The sequence below is a fragment of the Aspergillus lucknowensis genome (assembly GCF_044049455.1).
Source record: "Aspergillus lucknowensis strain CBS 449.75 chromosome Unknown BJX67scaffold_11, whole genome shotgun sequence".
NCBI lineage: Eukaryota > Fungi > Ascomycota > Eurotiomycetes > Eurotiales > Aspergillaceae > Aspergillus > Aspergillus lucknowensis.
The window spans coordinates 138,847-152,323 of record NW_027263555.1 but is presented as its reverse complement, the minus strand read 5'-3'; the positions used below and the strand labels follow the sequence as shown (position 1 = coordinate 152,323).

At 56.0% G+C, this 13,477-nt stretch overlaps 6 protein-coding genes across 6 annotated transcripts; 5 read left to right on the top strand and 1 right to left on the bottom strand.

The window, feature by feature from the left end:
- Nucleotides 1-1,397: 1,397 nt before the first annotated feature.
- BJX67DRAFT_387100 (glycoside hydrolase family 11 protein) lies at nt 1,398-2,320 on the top strand (the record flags this gene model as incomplete). Its single annotated transcript, XM_071034177.1, has 2 exons — nt 1,398-1,669; nt 1,722-2,320. The coding sequence occupies 2 exons, from the start codon at nt 1,398-1,400 to the stop codon at nt 2,122-2,124; spliced, it is 675 nt and encodes a 224-aa protein (XP_070887971.1). The 3' UTR covers nt 2,125-2,320.
- A 765-nt stretch (nt 2,321-3,085) lies between these two features.
- Nucleotides 3,086-5,129, bottom strand: BJX67DRAFT_348456 (putative 2-ketogluconate transporter). The gene is made up of 4 exons (XM_071028655.1): nt 4,566-5,129; nt 4,231-4,508; nt 3,665-4,183; nt 3,086-3,612 (listed from the first exon to the last, which is right to left on the bottom strand). Exons 1-4 carry the CDS (start codon nt 4,887-4,889, stop codon nt 3,159-3,161), a joined length of 1,575 nt encoding a protein of 524 aa, XP_070887970.1. The 5' UTR covers nt 4,890-5,129; the 3' UTR covers nt 3,086-3,158.
- Nucleotides 5,130-5,530: 401 nt separating this feature from the next.
- BJX67DRAFT_379479 (glycoside hydrolase family 88/105 protein) lies at nt 5,531-6,634 on the top strand (the record flags this gene model as incomplete). The annotated part of the gene is made up of 1 exon (XM_071032580.1): nt 5,531-6,634. One exon carries the CDS (start codon nt 5,531-5,533, stop codon nt 6,632-6,634), a length of 1,104 nt encoding a protein of 367 aa, XP_070887969.1.
- Nucleotides 6,392-8,698, top strand: BJX67DRAFT_348452 (amidohydrolase). The gene is made up of 3 exons (XM_071028654.1): nt 6,392-7,412; nt 7,466-7,710; nt 7,770-8,698. The coding sequence occupies exons 1-3, from the start codon at nt 7,041-7,043 to the stop codon at nt 8,539-8,541; spliced, it is 1,389 nt and encodes a 462-aa protein (XP_070887968.1). The 5' UTR covers nt 6,392-7,040; the 3' UTR covers nt 8,542-8,698.
- Nucleotides 8,699-9,773: 1,075 nt separating this feature from the next.
- Nucleotides 9,774-11,535, top strand: BJX67DRAFT_31297 (uncharacterized protein). The gene has a single exon (XM_071027175.1). It carries the CDS (start codon nt 10,174-10,176, stop codon nt 11,146-11,148), a length of 975 nt encoding a protein of 324 aa, XP_070887967.1. The 5' UTR covers nt 9,774-10,173; the 3' UTR covers nt 11,149-11,535.
- Nucleotides 11,536-11,768: 233 nt separating this feature from the next.
- Nucleotides 11,769-13,389, top strand: BJX67DRAFT_348450 (uncharacterized protein). Its single transcript, XM_071028653.1, has one exon. It carries the CDS (start codon nt 11,853-11,855, stop codon nt 13,329-13,331), a length of 1,479 nt encoding a protein of 492 aa, XP_070887966.1. The 5' UTR covers nt 11,769-11,852; the 3' UTR covers nt 13,332-13,389.
- Nucleotides 13,390-13,477: the final 88 nt, after the last annotated feature.

The following is a 13,477-nucleotide window of genomic DNA, read 5'->3' as shown; positions in this document are numbered from 1 at the left end:
ATGTATTGGCGGGAGTGTAAGCTCGTCATTCGAGCAGAGGCGAACTTCCTTGCGAGAGCGAGAGGTTGAGCAAGTACAATGGCAATATCAGCCGACAAGCATGATTTCATCCGCCCGCAGCGCACAGGAGGGGGCGCGGGCCAAGATTCGACGGGGAGAAAAGGAAATGCCCGAGTGCACCATTGGATGTCATCGAGAGAGCTTGTTAAATTCACCGTCAAGAAAGAGTCCCACAGAGCGAGACCTCTCTTAGCTCCTCGTAGAAGCCTTGTGTACGCCACTTCACGATGCTAACGCCGGCCAAGCCAGCCACGGCGCCGCCATCAAAGTCAAGTTGACGACAGAGCTGGAGACTGTATACAGGTCCTCTTCACGATAACTGAGTCCAACTTGTATCTCTCTCCACATCCTGTCGCCTCTGGTCGATCGGCGCTCCCCAGATCGAATGTTCGAGACCAGCCAAATGCCGGCCGCAGCACCGTCATCTGCCGCCTCAGTTGAAGATCCCTCAGCGGGAGATGGGCGTCTTGCTAGGATCCAGGATTGCGTGACAGTTTAGCCTTCAACGCGCTGTTGATCCGGGGAATGCACTCAGGATGCCTCTGACCCTGAGAATCACATTGTTGAGCAAGCCCATTTCATTCTTTGAACTGTCTCGAGACTACAACATCCAGAACCAGCCGGCTAATCCAGTTTATCCCTCGACCACCGTGCGACACCCGACACCCCTTGACCAAGAGAGATGCCTCCGAGCTCTCCGAGTCTCTTCACGGCAGCCACACCCAGCGTAATCAGGCTATAGCTTCACAGAGGAAGGCGATCCGATGCCCCGACGAACGGGAGATCGCTCCGAGTCCCAGCAGCCTTGTGGCCCTGGCCAGATTTTACCCTGGAAATACTCGTAAATGGTTGTTCTGCATTCCAGGTGATCCAGGGGACCGACTCTTCACAGAGCATGACGGCCGATTTAGCCGTGATGTCGCGACAATTGACAAAGTCTGGCTAAAGAAAAGACGACGATCTTCATCAAATCTGGGGCAGCAATTACCCTCGATCCTGGTCCTTCCCCACGATCATCTCCCCGAGAAGAGGAGGAGGATGGCCGGGCTAGGCTCAGAATGTGGCTGGAATTGCCCAAAACATAGCGGAGATCAGCCCTCTTGAAACACCGAAGCGCACCCAACCTCGTCGCGACGCAGGTCCAGCTCGTGCAGACTTTCCACTGCTGTGAAACGCGTTGAAACATCCGCTGTCGCTCGAGTCCACACATTTGGCTAAATAGAAGCTTGAAGAAAGGGCATAAATACCTTCCTCGTCCCAAACACCGTCCATCCATCTTGCACCACCCAACACAGGACAAAGGAAAACCTCAAAAAGCACAAAAGGAATCAGCGAAAATGATCTTCTCTCGCATCCTCGCCGCCTCCGCCGCGGTCATCGTCCCCGCGCTGGCCCTCCCCAGCACCAACAGCGAGGGCATGCTCGAGGTCTACAAGCGCCAGATCACCCAGTCCGAGACCGGTGAGAACGGCGGCTACTACTACTCCTTCTGGACCGACGGCGGCGGCCAGGTCACCTACACCAACGGCGACGCGGGCAGCTACAGCGTCGAGTGGAATGGCGCCGGCAACTTCGTTGCTGGCAAGGGCTGGCAACCCGGTTCTGGACAGTACGTCCCCATGAACACGACATCAATGAGCTTGATGCTAATATATGATCAGGACTGTCACCTACAGCGGCGAATGGAACCCCAGCGGAAACAGCTACGTCTCCGTCTACGGCTGGACCCGCAACCCGCTGATCGAGTACTACATCGTCGACTCCTTCAGCACGTACGACCCGTCCTCGGGTGCCCAGCAGCTCGGCACCGTCGAGTCCGACGACGGCACCTACACCATCTTCAAGACCACCCGCGTCAACGCGCCCAGCATCGACGGCACCCAGACCTTCGACCAGTACTGGTCCGTGCGCCAGGAGCACCGCATCGGCGGCACCGTCACCGTGCAGAACCACTTCGATGCCTGGTCCGGAACCGGCATGACCCTCGGCACCCACGACTACATGATCCTTGCTACTGAGGGGTACCAGTCTAGCGGGTCTGCTACCATGACCATCGAGGGTTAAGTGAAGAACGGCTGATGGCTCTTTCGTCGCCTTTTCCTCGGCTCGCTGGATGAGTCGGGGGGTTGCTGGATGTAGTCTGCCTGCCTGTCTGTCTGGGGACGCATCGGAGGTTATGAGGGGAGGAGAGGTTCCGTTTCATTCTTGTTACTAGTGTCCACGGAAAAAGGGGGGGGTGGAGGTACATAGTAACAATGTGCATATATTCAGGCCCAATAGGCCCGATTTCAAAGGAATCACTCAAAAAACACTCCAGCTCTCCAAACCAAGAACTCGATCACCCTTTGAATGACCTCACTGGTCCACATGGCACGAGCCACAGCTGGAGCCCTCCGTAGATCAATTACCGTATCCGACGCGGTCCTCAAGAACCACTTGTGACTGTGAAGACACCCCCTCCTCCGTCGCCCACCGTTGGCTGAAAACAAACCGGGCTCGCGGCTGTCTGTCGGCTGCTCATTACAGAGGATAGGCTATTAACTGACTTCTCTTCTGCCGTCGCACAGACGTTCTCCTTCTGGGTTTGTTGTATCCCTCCCTTTCTCGTCCAGCCACGTGACTGAGATAACCCCAGGCTGTAGCAGACTCGGTTCTACAGATACCCAGCATGCTATCTATTACCATCGAGGATCAAAAGGTATAAGTACAACATGCCTATCATGTTACTTTCGTATGCAATATTTTATCTGTCTTTGTGGTTACGCGGTCCGGTTGGCCACCATCTGGAACAGGGAAGAGGCAGGTAGGGCCCGGGGGGGTAAGATGGCGTCATGGGGAATGAAAGCAGGCCTGGGCTGGGGGGGTGGGGATAGATCGTCGATCGGCACGATCCGGAGACTCCAGGGTTCTTTACTCGTCTAATACAAATTAGGTACTGTTGTTCCTTCCTCCGGTTAGGTGTTACCCCGGGCATCTACAGGGAGAATACAGAACGTGAACGGTATCAATCAGAGGTATCATTTCATCCAGCACTATGCTAACATACATCACGCCGCCTCAAATCCGCAGCAAAAGCCTAGAAGTTTAGAGCCTTAAGCTTAGTAAATGTACCTAAAGTACAGATTCTCCTGATCCGTCCGATCCTCAAACGCATGCGCCAGATTCTGCTCGTTCGGATCAAGCCCAGCCTCCGCAAGCATCCTGTCCTTCTTCCGGTTCTGCCACGACAGATACCACCGCAGGAAGATGACCGCGATGGTCAGACAGACGTAGCACCCGAGGTGCACGCCAAAGGCGATGAAGTACTTGGGCGCGTCGCGGTCCAGGAACACCTGCGGGCCGATGGCGTTGCCGACGGCCCACGAGACGAAGGTCGCGGCGATGCAGACGGATTTCTTGGTTGCGCCGCCGATGTTGCGCGAGACCATAGAGAGGCCGAGATTTTGCGCGGACCAGAAGGAGAGCGTGATGTAGTAGGAGATTAGGAGGCCGACTTTGGTGCCTGTGTTTGTGTTGTCGACGGTCATGAGGACGATTGTGCCGATGTAGGATCTTGGGTGCGTTAGCTTTCTGGGTTTGGATGTAAGGTTTTCTAGGGACCTACGGGATGATAAAGCCCAGCATGACGTAGAGGTTCTGCCCGGTCTTGCGCACCAGGTAGGCGGAGGTCAGGAGCACGATGATAATGTAGAAACCGAGCACCATGGCCAGCAGCTGGGTTTGGAGGACCGAGAACTTGAATGATGAAATGATGATATTCGCGAACGCGCCGAGGCCACTAGTGGGCAGGGTGGTGAAGATCTGGATGGCCATGTAACAGTAGATCTGGGGGTCGCGGGCAGCCTCCCATACTTGGTATGCGCGGAACTTCTTGTTCTGCAGACCCGTCTGGTTGGATCGGACCCGTTCGACCATCAGGCGTTTGTCCTCTTCGTTGAAGCACTTTGCTCGCATGGGGGAGTCGGGCATCCACCAGCCAACAAAGAGGCCCCAGAGGACAGAGATGCAGCCATAGGTAAGGAAGAGGGCGTCGAATGACTTGACATTGTGGTTATTGCCGATCAAGCTGAAGCAGTAGGCGAGAAGACCACCGACGATCTGCTGAGCGCCGTTCATCATGTACCTGGGACACTTAGAAAAGCGAATGAAAACCCCAGGGACGTAACATACCAGTAAGTCACAGTCTCAGCCTGTTCCTTTCGCTTATACCACATGCCGGACAGGAGCACAAACGACGGCTGGCAGACTGCTTCGAAAATACCGAGCAATGTCCGGACAGCAACCAGCGAAGGGAAGTTATGGGCCGCCGCATGCAGGGCCAGAATGGCTCCCCAGAGGGTAATATTCAGCGACAGGTACTTTGCGATCGGCACACGCTGGATGATCCAGTTCGTCGGGTACTCGACAATCAGGACGGCAATGTAGATACAGGTGGTGAGCCAGGAGTACTGTCGAGGTCAGCACGTCGTCCAGCTGTACGGGAATCTTGGAATCTTTGCGCACACCTTTTGACCGTCTTCAAGACCGGAGTATTCGCGGATGCCCATGATCGATGCGAACGACATGGTCCCCTTGTCGAGGGCCTGCAGGAAGTACGTGCAGACCATAATCACCAAGACGCGGCGATCGATCATCCTGCGCAGGCGCTTGTCGGTTGCCTCGTCGAGCTCAATGCCCTCGCCCTGGGCATATTGCTGGACTTCTTTATCGACACGCGAGGTATCGACGGCGTCCTTGGATATGCCTTCAGCGCCGGACAGAGCCCGCTCGAGGTGGGCCGCGTCCGCAGGGCCCTCGGCCACGGGCGCAGACTCGAGTTTCTCGGCCATGCTGAAAAGACAGGATGGACCGGGGGGAAGTCTACCACCTGCACTTGCGTGGGGATAGAAAAAGAAAGAAGAATGGGAAAAAATATATATCCAGCCTGGAGGGAGCAACCTTTTATCAATGTCGGTCCCTCGCAAAAGGCTCGAAACCACAACGAATGGCGAGACAGCGCCGTTAAATGAATCGGGTCAACCATGCATCAGGCGCGCGAGACGGATAATTTCCCTTCCAGTCAAACAAACGCCTTGCACAGCTTCCCCAGCTTGTCCCCAGGGTCTGCCGCCTTGGGGGCCCCTCCTCCACCCGGGGCCAGCCAGCAATATTGGCCCGAAGTGGCCGAGGATCGTTGTCAAAAGCAGTCAAGCACTCTTGTCGTTTGTTTCCCGTCTCCAATGAAAAGACACAAGCCTTCCTGAGCCGTCTTCTCGGGGGATACTGCCCCGACGGTGTCCCCATCTCGCCCGGAGAAATAGGCGCGGATCTTCCACGTATCGCAGGTCGTCGCTGGGCTTGGGGTCGGGGAATCACACACTCTCAGTGCGGGACAGCGACTCCCGACGTCGCAAATAGAAAAGTGACGCCACTGGGAATTGTTCCTGTCCTGCGAAATTCGAGGCCTCAGAATTCTGAACTCCAGTTCGAAATGTCGCTCACACCCGCCCAAGCGCGCGAGACCATCGACCGCCTCATCACAAACCTCATCAACATCAAAGACACCACGGGCAAATTCCTCCTCCGTCTCGAGGATGGCCGCGTCATCGACACAAAGTCCTGGGCGGGGTGGGAATGGACGCACGGAATCGGCCTGTACGGGATCTGGAAGTACTACGAGCTGACGGGGGACGCGAACCTCCTCGCGATCATCGAGGACTGGTTCACTGCGCGGCTGGCCGAGGGGACGACGAAGAACATCAACACGATGGCCGTGTTCCTCACCCTCGCCTACGTCTACGAGAAGACCGGCAATCTCACGTACCTCCCCTGGCTGGACAGCTGGGCGGAGTGGGCGATGCACGAGCTCCCGCGCACGCGGTTTGGCGGGATGGCGCACATCACGTATCTGACGGAGAACCACCACCACCAGCAGCTGTGGGACGACACGCTCATGATGACTGTGATGCCGCTCGCGAAGATCGGGAAGTTGCTCAACAGGCCTGCGTACATCGCGGAGGCAAAGCGCCAGTTCCTCATCCACATCAAGTATCTGTTCGATCCGAAGACGGGGCTGTGGTTCCACGGGTGGGAGTTCAATAGCGACGGGCAGGGGGGTCACAACTTTGCAAACGCGCGGTGGGCGCGGGGGAATAGCTGGGTCACGATCGTCATCCCGGAGTTCATCGAGCTGCTGGATCTCCAGCCGGAGGATCCGATTCGGATTCACCTGATCGATACCCTTGTTGCGCAGGTGGAAGCGCTGAAACGGCTGCAGACGCAGGACGGATACTGGCGCACACTGCTGGATGAGGACTCATACGTCGAGTCATCCGCCACCGCGGGGTTCGCTTGGGGAATCCTCAAGGCCGTCCGGAAGCGCTACATTGGTGCTGAATATAGGCCGATCGCGGAGAAGGCAATCCACGCGGTGGTTGCGAAGGTCGACAAGGATGGAGAGTTACAAGACACCAGCTTCGGGACTGGCATGGGAGATTCGCTGGACTTTTACAGGAAGATCCCGTTGACGAGCATGCCCTACGGACAGGCAATGGCTCAAGGCGCCCTCGCGGAGTGGTTGCGGGGGACTCTGTGAGGCAGCGATAGACTTGGACTACGTGCATTATAGACTCTCACTTTGAGCATGCCAGACCACCATAGCGTGTCATAGCCGAATCCTCCGCGATACCATGACGCTCTCGATCAGAGCGGGTGGGATGACGTATTCCTTCGTAGGTTCTCGGTGCCCCTGCAGCGCCAACACCACCACTCAGGCATGCGCCGGGATGTAGATCGCGTTCGACGAAATCTAGTATTGCCTTGAACGCAAGATAATGGGGGTTTGCGGTTCACTTTGATCCCATTACATTACCAATGTGCCATTCTTATCGGTCGGAGATCGCCGACCAACGAAGCTTGGCTATGGACCATGGATAAAACTTCATCACGTCCGCCCAAATGATACTCTCAGAAGCAGTTCGATGTCATAGACAGGGAGCAAAATGCTCTACACAAACGCAACAATAGTAACCCTCGACCCCACGCGCCGAATTCTCACAAACGGCGCCCTCCGCATCCTCAACGACACAATCGCCGCAATCGACAAGACCGCGGTCCTAAAGTCCCAGTTCCCCGACGAAGAAGAATATGATCTGACCGGTCGGATCGTACTCCCCGGATTGATATCCACGCACATGCATACGGCCCAGACGCTCCTGCGCGGGACAGCGGATGACCTCGAGCTTGTCTCGTGGCTGTGCGAGCGGATCTGGGTGCTGCAGGGGAACTTTACGGCGGAAGATGGGTACGCGGCCGCGAGGCTGAGTATTGCCGAGATGTTGAAGAGTGGGACAACGTGCTTTTTGGAGAGTATGGTACGTCGCTTCCCCAGACCCGTTCGATCGGGATTGGCTGGCTGACCAGGTAGTTTGCGGATCGGTACGGGTTCGACGGCCTTTGTCGGGCCGTTGAGGAGAGTGGCATCCGCGGATGTCTAGGGAAGATTGTTATGGATATCGCGACGTATGCGAAAGACGAAGCGTGGGCGATGCATCCGGGGCTTGTCGAGGACCGCGAGACATCATTGCTTGGGACGGTGAAGATGTGGGAGAAGTGGAATGGCAAGGCGAATGATCGAATACGTGTGTGGTTCGGAGCCAGGACGCCCGGAGGGTACGCTCTCTCGCCTGTCCCCATATCTCGTCGCCGGAGGAGCAAACTGACATGAGTAGCGTATCCGACAACTTATACCGCGAGATGACCCAAATCTCACGCGAAAGGAACATCCCCATAACGATGCACTGCGCCGAAGTCAAGGCCGATAGAGCATTCTTCTCCTCGGTCAATCACACGCCCATGACATACTGTTCGTCCGTCGGGTTGCTCTCGCCGTCAACCGTCCTCGTGCACATGGTCCATCTTGACGACAACGACATCGCCCTCCTCTCCAAATCCGGAACACATGTCGCACACTGTCCCACCTCAAACGCCAAACTCGCGTCCGGGATCTGCCGCGTCCCCGATCTCCAAAAGGCCGGTGTGAACGTTGGAATCGGAACCGACGGTGCCCCTTGCAACAACACTTGTGATCTACTGCAGGAGATGAAGCTCGCTGCAATAATTCACAAGAGTATATCGTATGATCCCACGGCTGTCCCCGCGGAATCGGTCTTAGAGATGGCGACTATCAACGGGGCCAAGGCGCTGGGGCTGCAGGATAGTATTGGCAGTTTGGAGGTGGGGAAGAAGGCCGATTTTGTGGCGATCGATGCGAGGGGGATTGCAATGCAACCGTGGTTTAATCCGGTAAGTGCGGTAGTCTACACAGCTACGGGGAGGGACGTGGATGTTGTGGTTGTTGATGGGAAGATGGTTGTTGAACGGGGTGAGCTGCTGACGATGGACGAACGGGAGATCGTGCAAGAAGCCCAGCGGCGCAGTCAGGAGGTTATTGAGCGAGCAGGGTTGACTGGAAAGGTGCAACCTCGTTGGCGGGTGGAATAGCCAGTTTGATGACAGGCTCAGCCACAGGACGTGGATGATATATCCCTGGCGCGTTCTCTGGCGTGGAAATTGGGCGAGTCAAAGTCAGTCAAGAAGCAACAGTTAATATTGATCTGCGCTCAGCGAAGCTAAGCTTCGCCTGTCAATGGCATCGTGTCTTGAATTTAATTTAATTTCCAGGCGGAGAGTGAGATTTTGAGTTGGAAGGTCCATCTCTGTCAGCTCTTCTCTCCTCCAGGGCCTCACCTTCCGAGGCCCCCCATCGCGCCATGAGGGTGCATCAAACTCCGGTCAAATGTGCACCTCCATCCCTGTCAGCTTTGGTCTCCTCGAGCTTTCCAGTCACCCAGTCTCGCTCCTCGGGCCGTCACTGCAGTTGCAAATAAGCCCAGGAGATGGGAGGTGACGATGCACTTCAGCAAGCTTTGGCTTGGGCCAGAGTGTGCTCGAAGCCGTCCTGGTCGAGTGAAGTGCCGACACCCCTCGCGAGCCCAGGATTCCCCAGTTTCCACACCATTAGTGTCCCCACACGAGGAAGCTCTGGATAGCCAATGCCGGTGCCGGTTGGACTGGCTCGGGAATTAATCCCGGAAAGGGAAAGTCTTGTCGGTGCCATGGGGAAGAAAGAATGTGTCTCCGGACTCAGACACGCGGACGCTGGGGTCGGACGAGAGGAGAATTTGGACGAGTCCTGCTCGCGATTGGCGTTGGAGGCCGGACAAGATTCGGTGAAGGTCGACGACTGCTTCTGACATGTGGCCAGCGGAGGATTGACATCCCAGCAGGACCGCACGGCCCCTCCGAATTGATTCTGGTTAGCACCTGGGAGCATGGCCGGTAACTCCCCGTTCTTCCGCGTCCCAACTCTGTCAAACTCTGCTCAAAGTGTGGCCGCTGCTCCTCGTGGCGCACCACGTGACGAGCTTCCATGTTGGGTGCAGCCAATGAGCGACGCCGACTCCAGGCGAGCGTCGCTTCCCCAAACTTTGTTACATAATCAGCCCCCCAGGCAGTCCAGCGACTAGTCGAGGATTTCCGAGGATTTCGATCAGGACGCTGCGAGCCTGCGACCCCGTTTCAGCCCATTTCTCGCGCTCCGGAGCCAGCCATTCGCTGCTCCAGCAATCCTGACGCCATCATTCAATCTCTTCTCTCTCCTGAACCCCTCTTTGGTCGAGGTCGGAGCTCCTCCCCTCTCACCCCTGCCCTCGCATGGGGAAGGGGTGAGGATTTAAAACGAACGCTCTCCACCCGGTCCTCCGAGTCGCCACCGCGACTCCAGTCTGGGACGACCTCAAAAAAGGCAGTCTGACCCAAAGTTGACCTGATCCATTTGCCACGCAGGGGTGGTGGTTCAGCAGTCAGCAGTCAGCAATTCTGTCCAGACCAGCACTGTCGGGGAAAAAAAAATGAAGGCAGGTCTGCGCCGTGCTCGCCTCCAACCCTTGAACATCCAACTCCCTTGACAATTTCCAATGGTGCAGCAGGAGCGTCGGTCTCCCGCTCGATCGTGATTCTGAATGGCTCTCACGAACGGTTGACGACCTCTGCGAGCGATCAATTGATATTCATCTCTGCCCTGCGAATCGAATCCCCTCACCCGCCCCGAGCCGACGAATTCGTCGAGTCGCCATGACTACCGACCTTACACAACCGCCCGATGGACTCATTGGAGGTTATAAGGGGGATAGTGTTCCGGTGAAGATTGTCGTCGTGGTGTTTAGCTCGTTGGCGCTATACAATGTGGTCGAACTCATCATCCTCATCCTCTTCACCTTTCAACACTACCTCGGACTCTACTTCTGGACCATGCTGCTGTCTGGTGTGCTCGGTGTCATGCCACATGCCATCGGGTACATCTTGGAATTCTTCGCTCTGGGGCCGACGTGGCTGGCGGTCGCCATCTCCACGCTCGGCTTCTACTTCATGGTCCCCGGCCAGTCCGTCGTCCTCTACTCCCGACTCCACCTCGTCGTTCAGAATCGCAAACTCCTCCGCTTCGTCTTATGGCTCATAATAATTGACGCCGTTATCCTCCTTATCCCTACGACAGTACTCACTTTTTCCACCGTATACGTCCGCACCCTCCCGGTAGTCATGGGCTACAATATTATGGAGCGACTGCAGGTCGCCTGGTTCTGCGCGCAAGAAATCCTTATCTCGTCAATATATATCTGGGAAACTGCAAAACTGCTACGTCTGCGCCCGGAGAAGAACACGCGCCGCAACCGCATCCTCTACGAGCTTCTCGCGATTAACTTGATCATCATCGGCATGGACGTCGCCCTGCTTGTCCTGGAATACCGCGGGCTCTGGTACCTCCAAACAACAATCAAGGCAGCCGTGTACAGCATCAAACTGAAGCTCGAATGCGGTGTCCTGCGGAAACTAGTGGAAATCATTCAGCCTCATCGCCGGGAATCAAGCACGACGGAGCAGGAACAGTACCCGCCTTTCGTCAACCCGGCACACATCGTGGGTGATGTAACGCGGGCTGCGCCAACTACTCGCCGGCAGCATTACCCGTGGGCTAATTCCATGGACAGTCTGAGCTTATCAGACCGCGTACGGCCTGCCTCCGAATCATCAAGTTCGCGACCACCTTAACTCTCGCCTAATCTGACCTGATCTCTCTCTCCGCCGCTCCAGGCCAGTCCCGCCTGAAACAGGCCAATGTCCCCAGGGACTACGATGGACATATGCTCCAAAGGAGCAATACCGTAAAGGTTGAAACCGGCTAGGTATTATAAATACCTCTGAAACCGGCACCTAGACCCGGCACTCGAACATTACGTCCTGCACGTCTGTCAGAGCCGATATGCAGCTCGAACTGTGTACATGTACAGCTTGTACAGCTATTTTTCTCATATTATATATACGCTTATGATACCCGTGTGCTTACAAGCGTGCGATTTAGCTACCCGTCAAGTGTATATCAGCTGTACTTTATCAATACGGGAATGTAAACTGTAACAAATAATATTTTCTACTTAATCTCCCTCCTGCCCGAAATTCGGCAACACAATTTCAATCTCACCCTCTCCCCTTACGGAAGACCGACCCCTTTATTGAATAAATGATACCCAGCGCAGCCATCACCCCTGTCGGCCGCTGCCGATATCAAAATCACCGTTCGAAGGAGGCTTGGTGACCTCCGCCATGGTCTGAATAAAACTGACAATTTTCGATGCCCTAAGAATAAGGCAAAAATATTTCTCCAGGCACCAATCTCACCACGCGCGTTTCTGGATATCAAAACAACCAGGAAAAGAGGAGAAGAGACCTCACATCACCTCCATCCTCTTCAAAAGATGCCCCCAGCCACCCAAAGCACCTGTTCCCACAGAACAATAACTTACAACCCCTCCCCCCACGCCACACAAGTGCAATTCGAACAACCCACACCCAAACAACGCCGTGTTTCACAGAACCCCAATCCCGGCTCTAACCTAACCCTGAACCCAACACAATCACGAACAGACCTGGACACTTTTCCTGCGCCATTAGTCTTACCGGGCGACGACCTAGCCCTGGACCCGGAGTACCCGCCTCAGGACTTCCAGGAGTGGCATGACGAGGGGGAGCGGAATCCAGTTACGGCACGGCGGCGGACGATTTACGTTGTTTCGCCGCCGGAGGTTGATCCGGGGATCGCGTATGTCGGGGAGTGGGCTACGTCAAAGCCACAGGAGAATGACCGCGATCTCACGGACTCAATAGCCGTCCCGCGAACACAGGACGTCATCGACTACCTCAGCGCCTTCTATCACGGTTTACCCGTGAAGAAACTCGAGATTCCAAATTGGATGTTCGCCCCCTGGACAGAACAAGAGGAACTCCCACCATCTAAACGGAAAGGGAAAGGGGAACGAATTCAGAAGAAGCCAAAAGACCAGTATATCGCCCTCTCTACAGCCAGCGAATGCATCCGGATCCGCACTCGGCCCAGTCCAGACGGGATATACACGCACCAGCTCAACCTCGACGACCTACTGGACGTAGCAATTAGCGTCCTCCCCAAGGATGCATACGCCCTGTGCATGCTCGTCAACCACGACCTCTTCGAAGACGAGGACGACGCCTTCGTCTGTGGGCGCGCATACGGCGGGAGTCGCGTGGCCGTCGTGTCCACGGCGCGGTATAACCCGCTTCTCGACCCGGTCCAGGACGTTGAACGCGCGCATGCGTGGCCTGCGGCTCATTGTCTTTCATACATACAGGCTATCTGCAAGGACGAGGGGCCTTTGCCGAAAAGGAAGAAGGCCTCACAACTATCAACACGCTCACACACCTCTGTGGCTAACAACAAACCGCTCGAAGCCGCCCTCGCTGCCTACTCCGAACCTCCTCCACGTTCGAGAAGCCCGGATACAGAAAATGCCAGCACGCTTTGGCTCTGGCGCATCGCACGGACAGTAAGCCACGAGCTCGGTCACTGCTTCGGGCTCGACCACTGCGTGTACTACGCGTGCATCATGCAGGGGAGTGCGTCGCTGTCCGAGGATGCGCGGCAGCCGCCGTATCTGTGTCCTGTCGATCTGGCGAAAGTGCTCTTTGCGACGGGGTCGACTGTTGATGCGAGGGATCGGGCGCTGTTGCGGTACTGTGAGCGTCCTGGGGTGCGGGATGGGGCTGGGTTCAGGGCGTATGCGGCTTGGTTGAGGGCTTCACTAGGGTTGGGTGGTGTTGATAGTGGGGAGGAAGGGCATAACGCTGTTACTGATGGAAGAGGGGGAAGTGGCTTGATAACGGAGAGCTGGAGGAAGCTGTGGGAGGATTTTGAAGATTGATCGCATGCCCAAGGCATCTCATGTGTATATTCAATATGGATCAAGACATGCTATCGCCCTGTAACCGAACCCCACAACCGACTACCTCTATGGCTCTACCGAGATACCATCAGATCCATCAGATCCACCGAGACCACCGCCCCCCC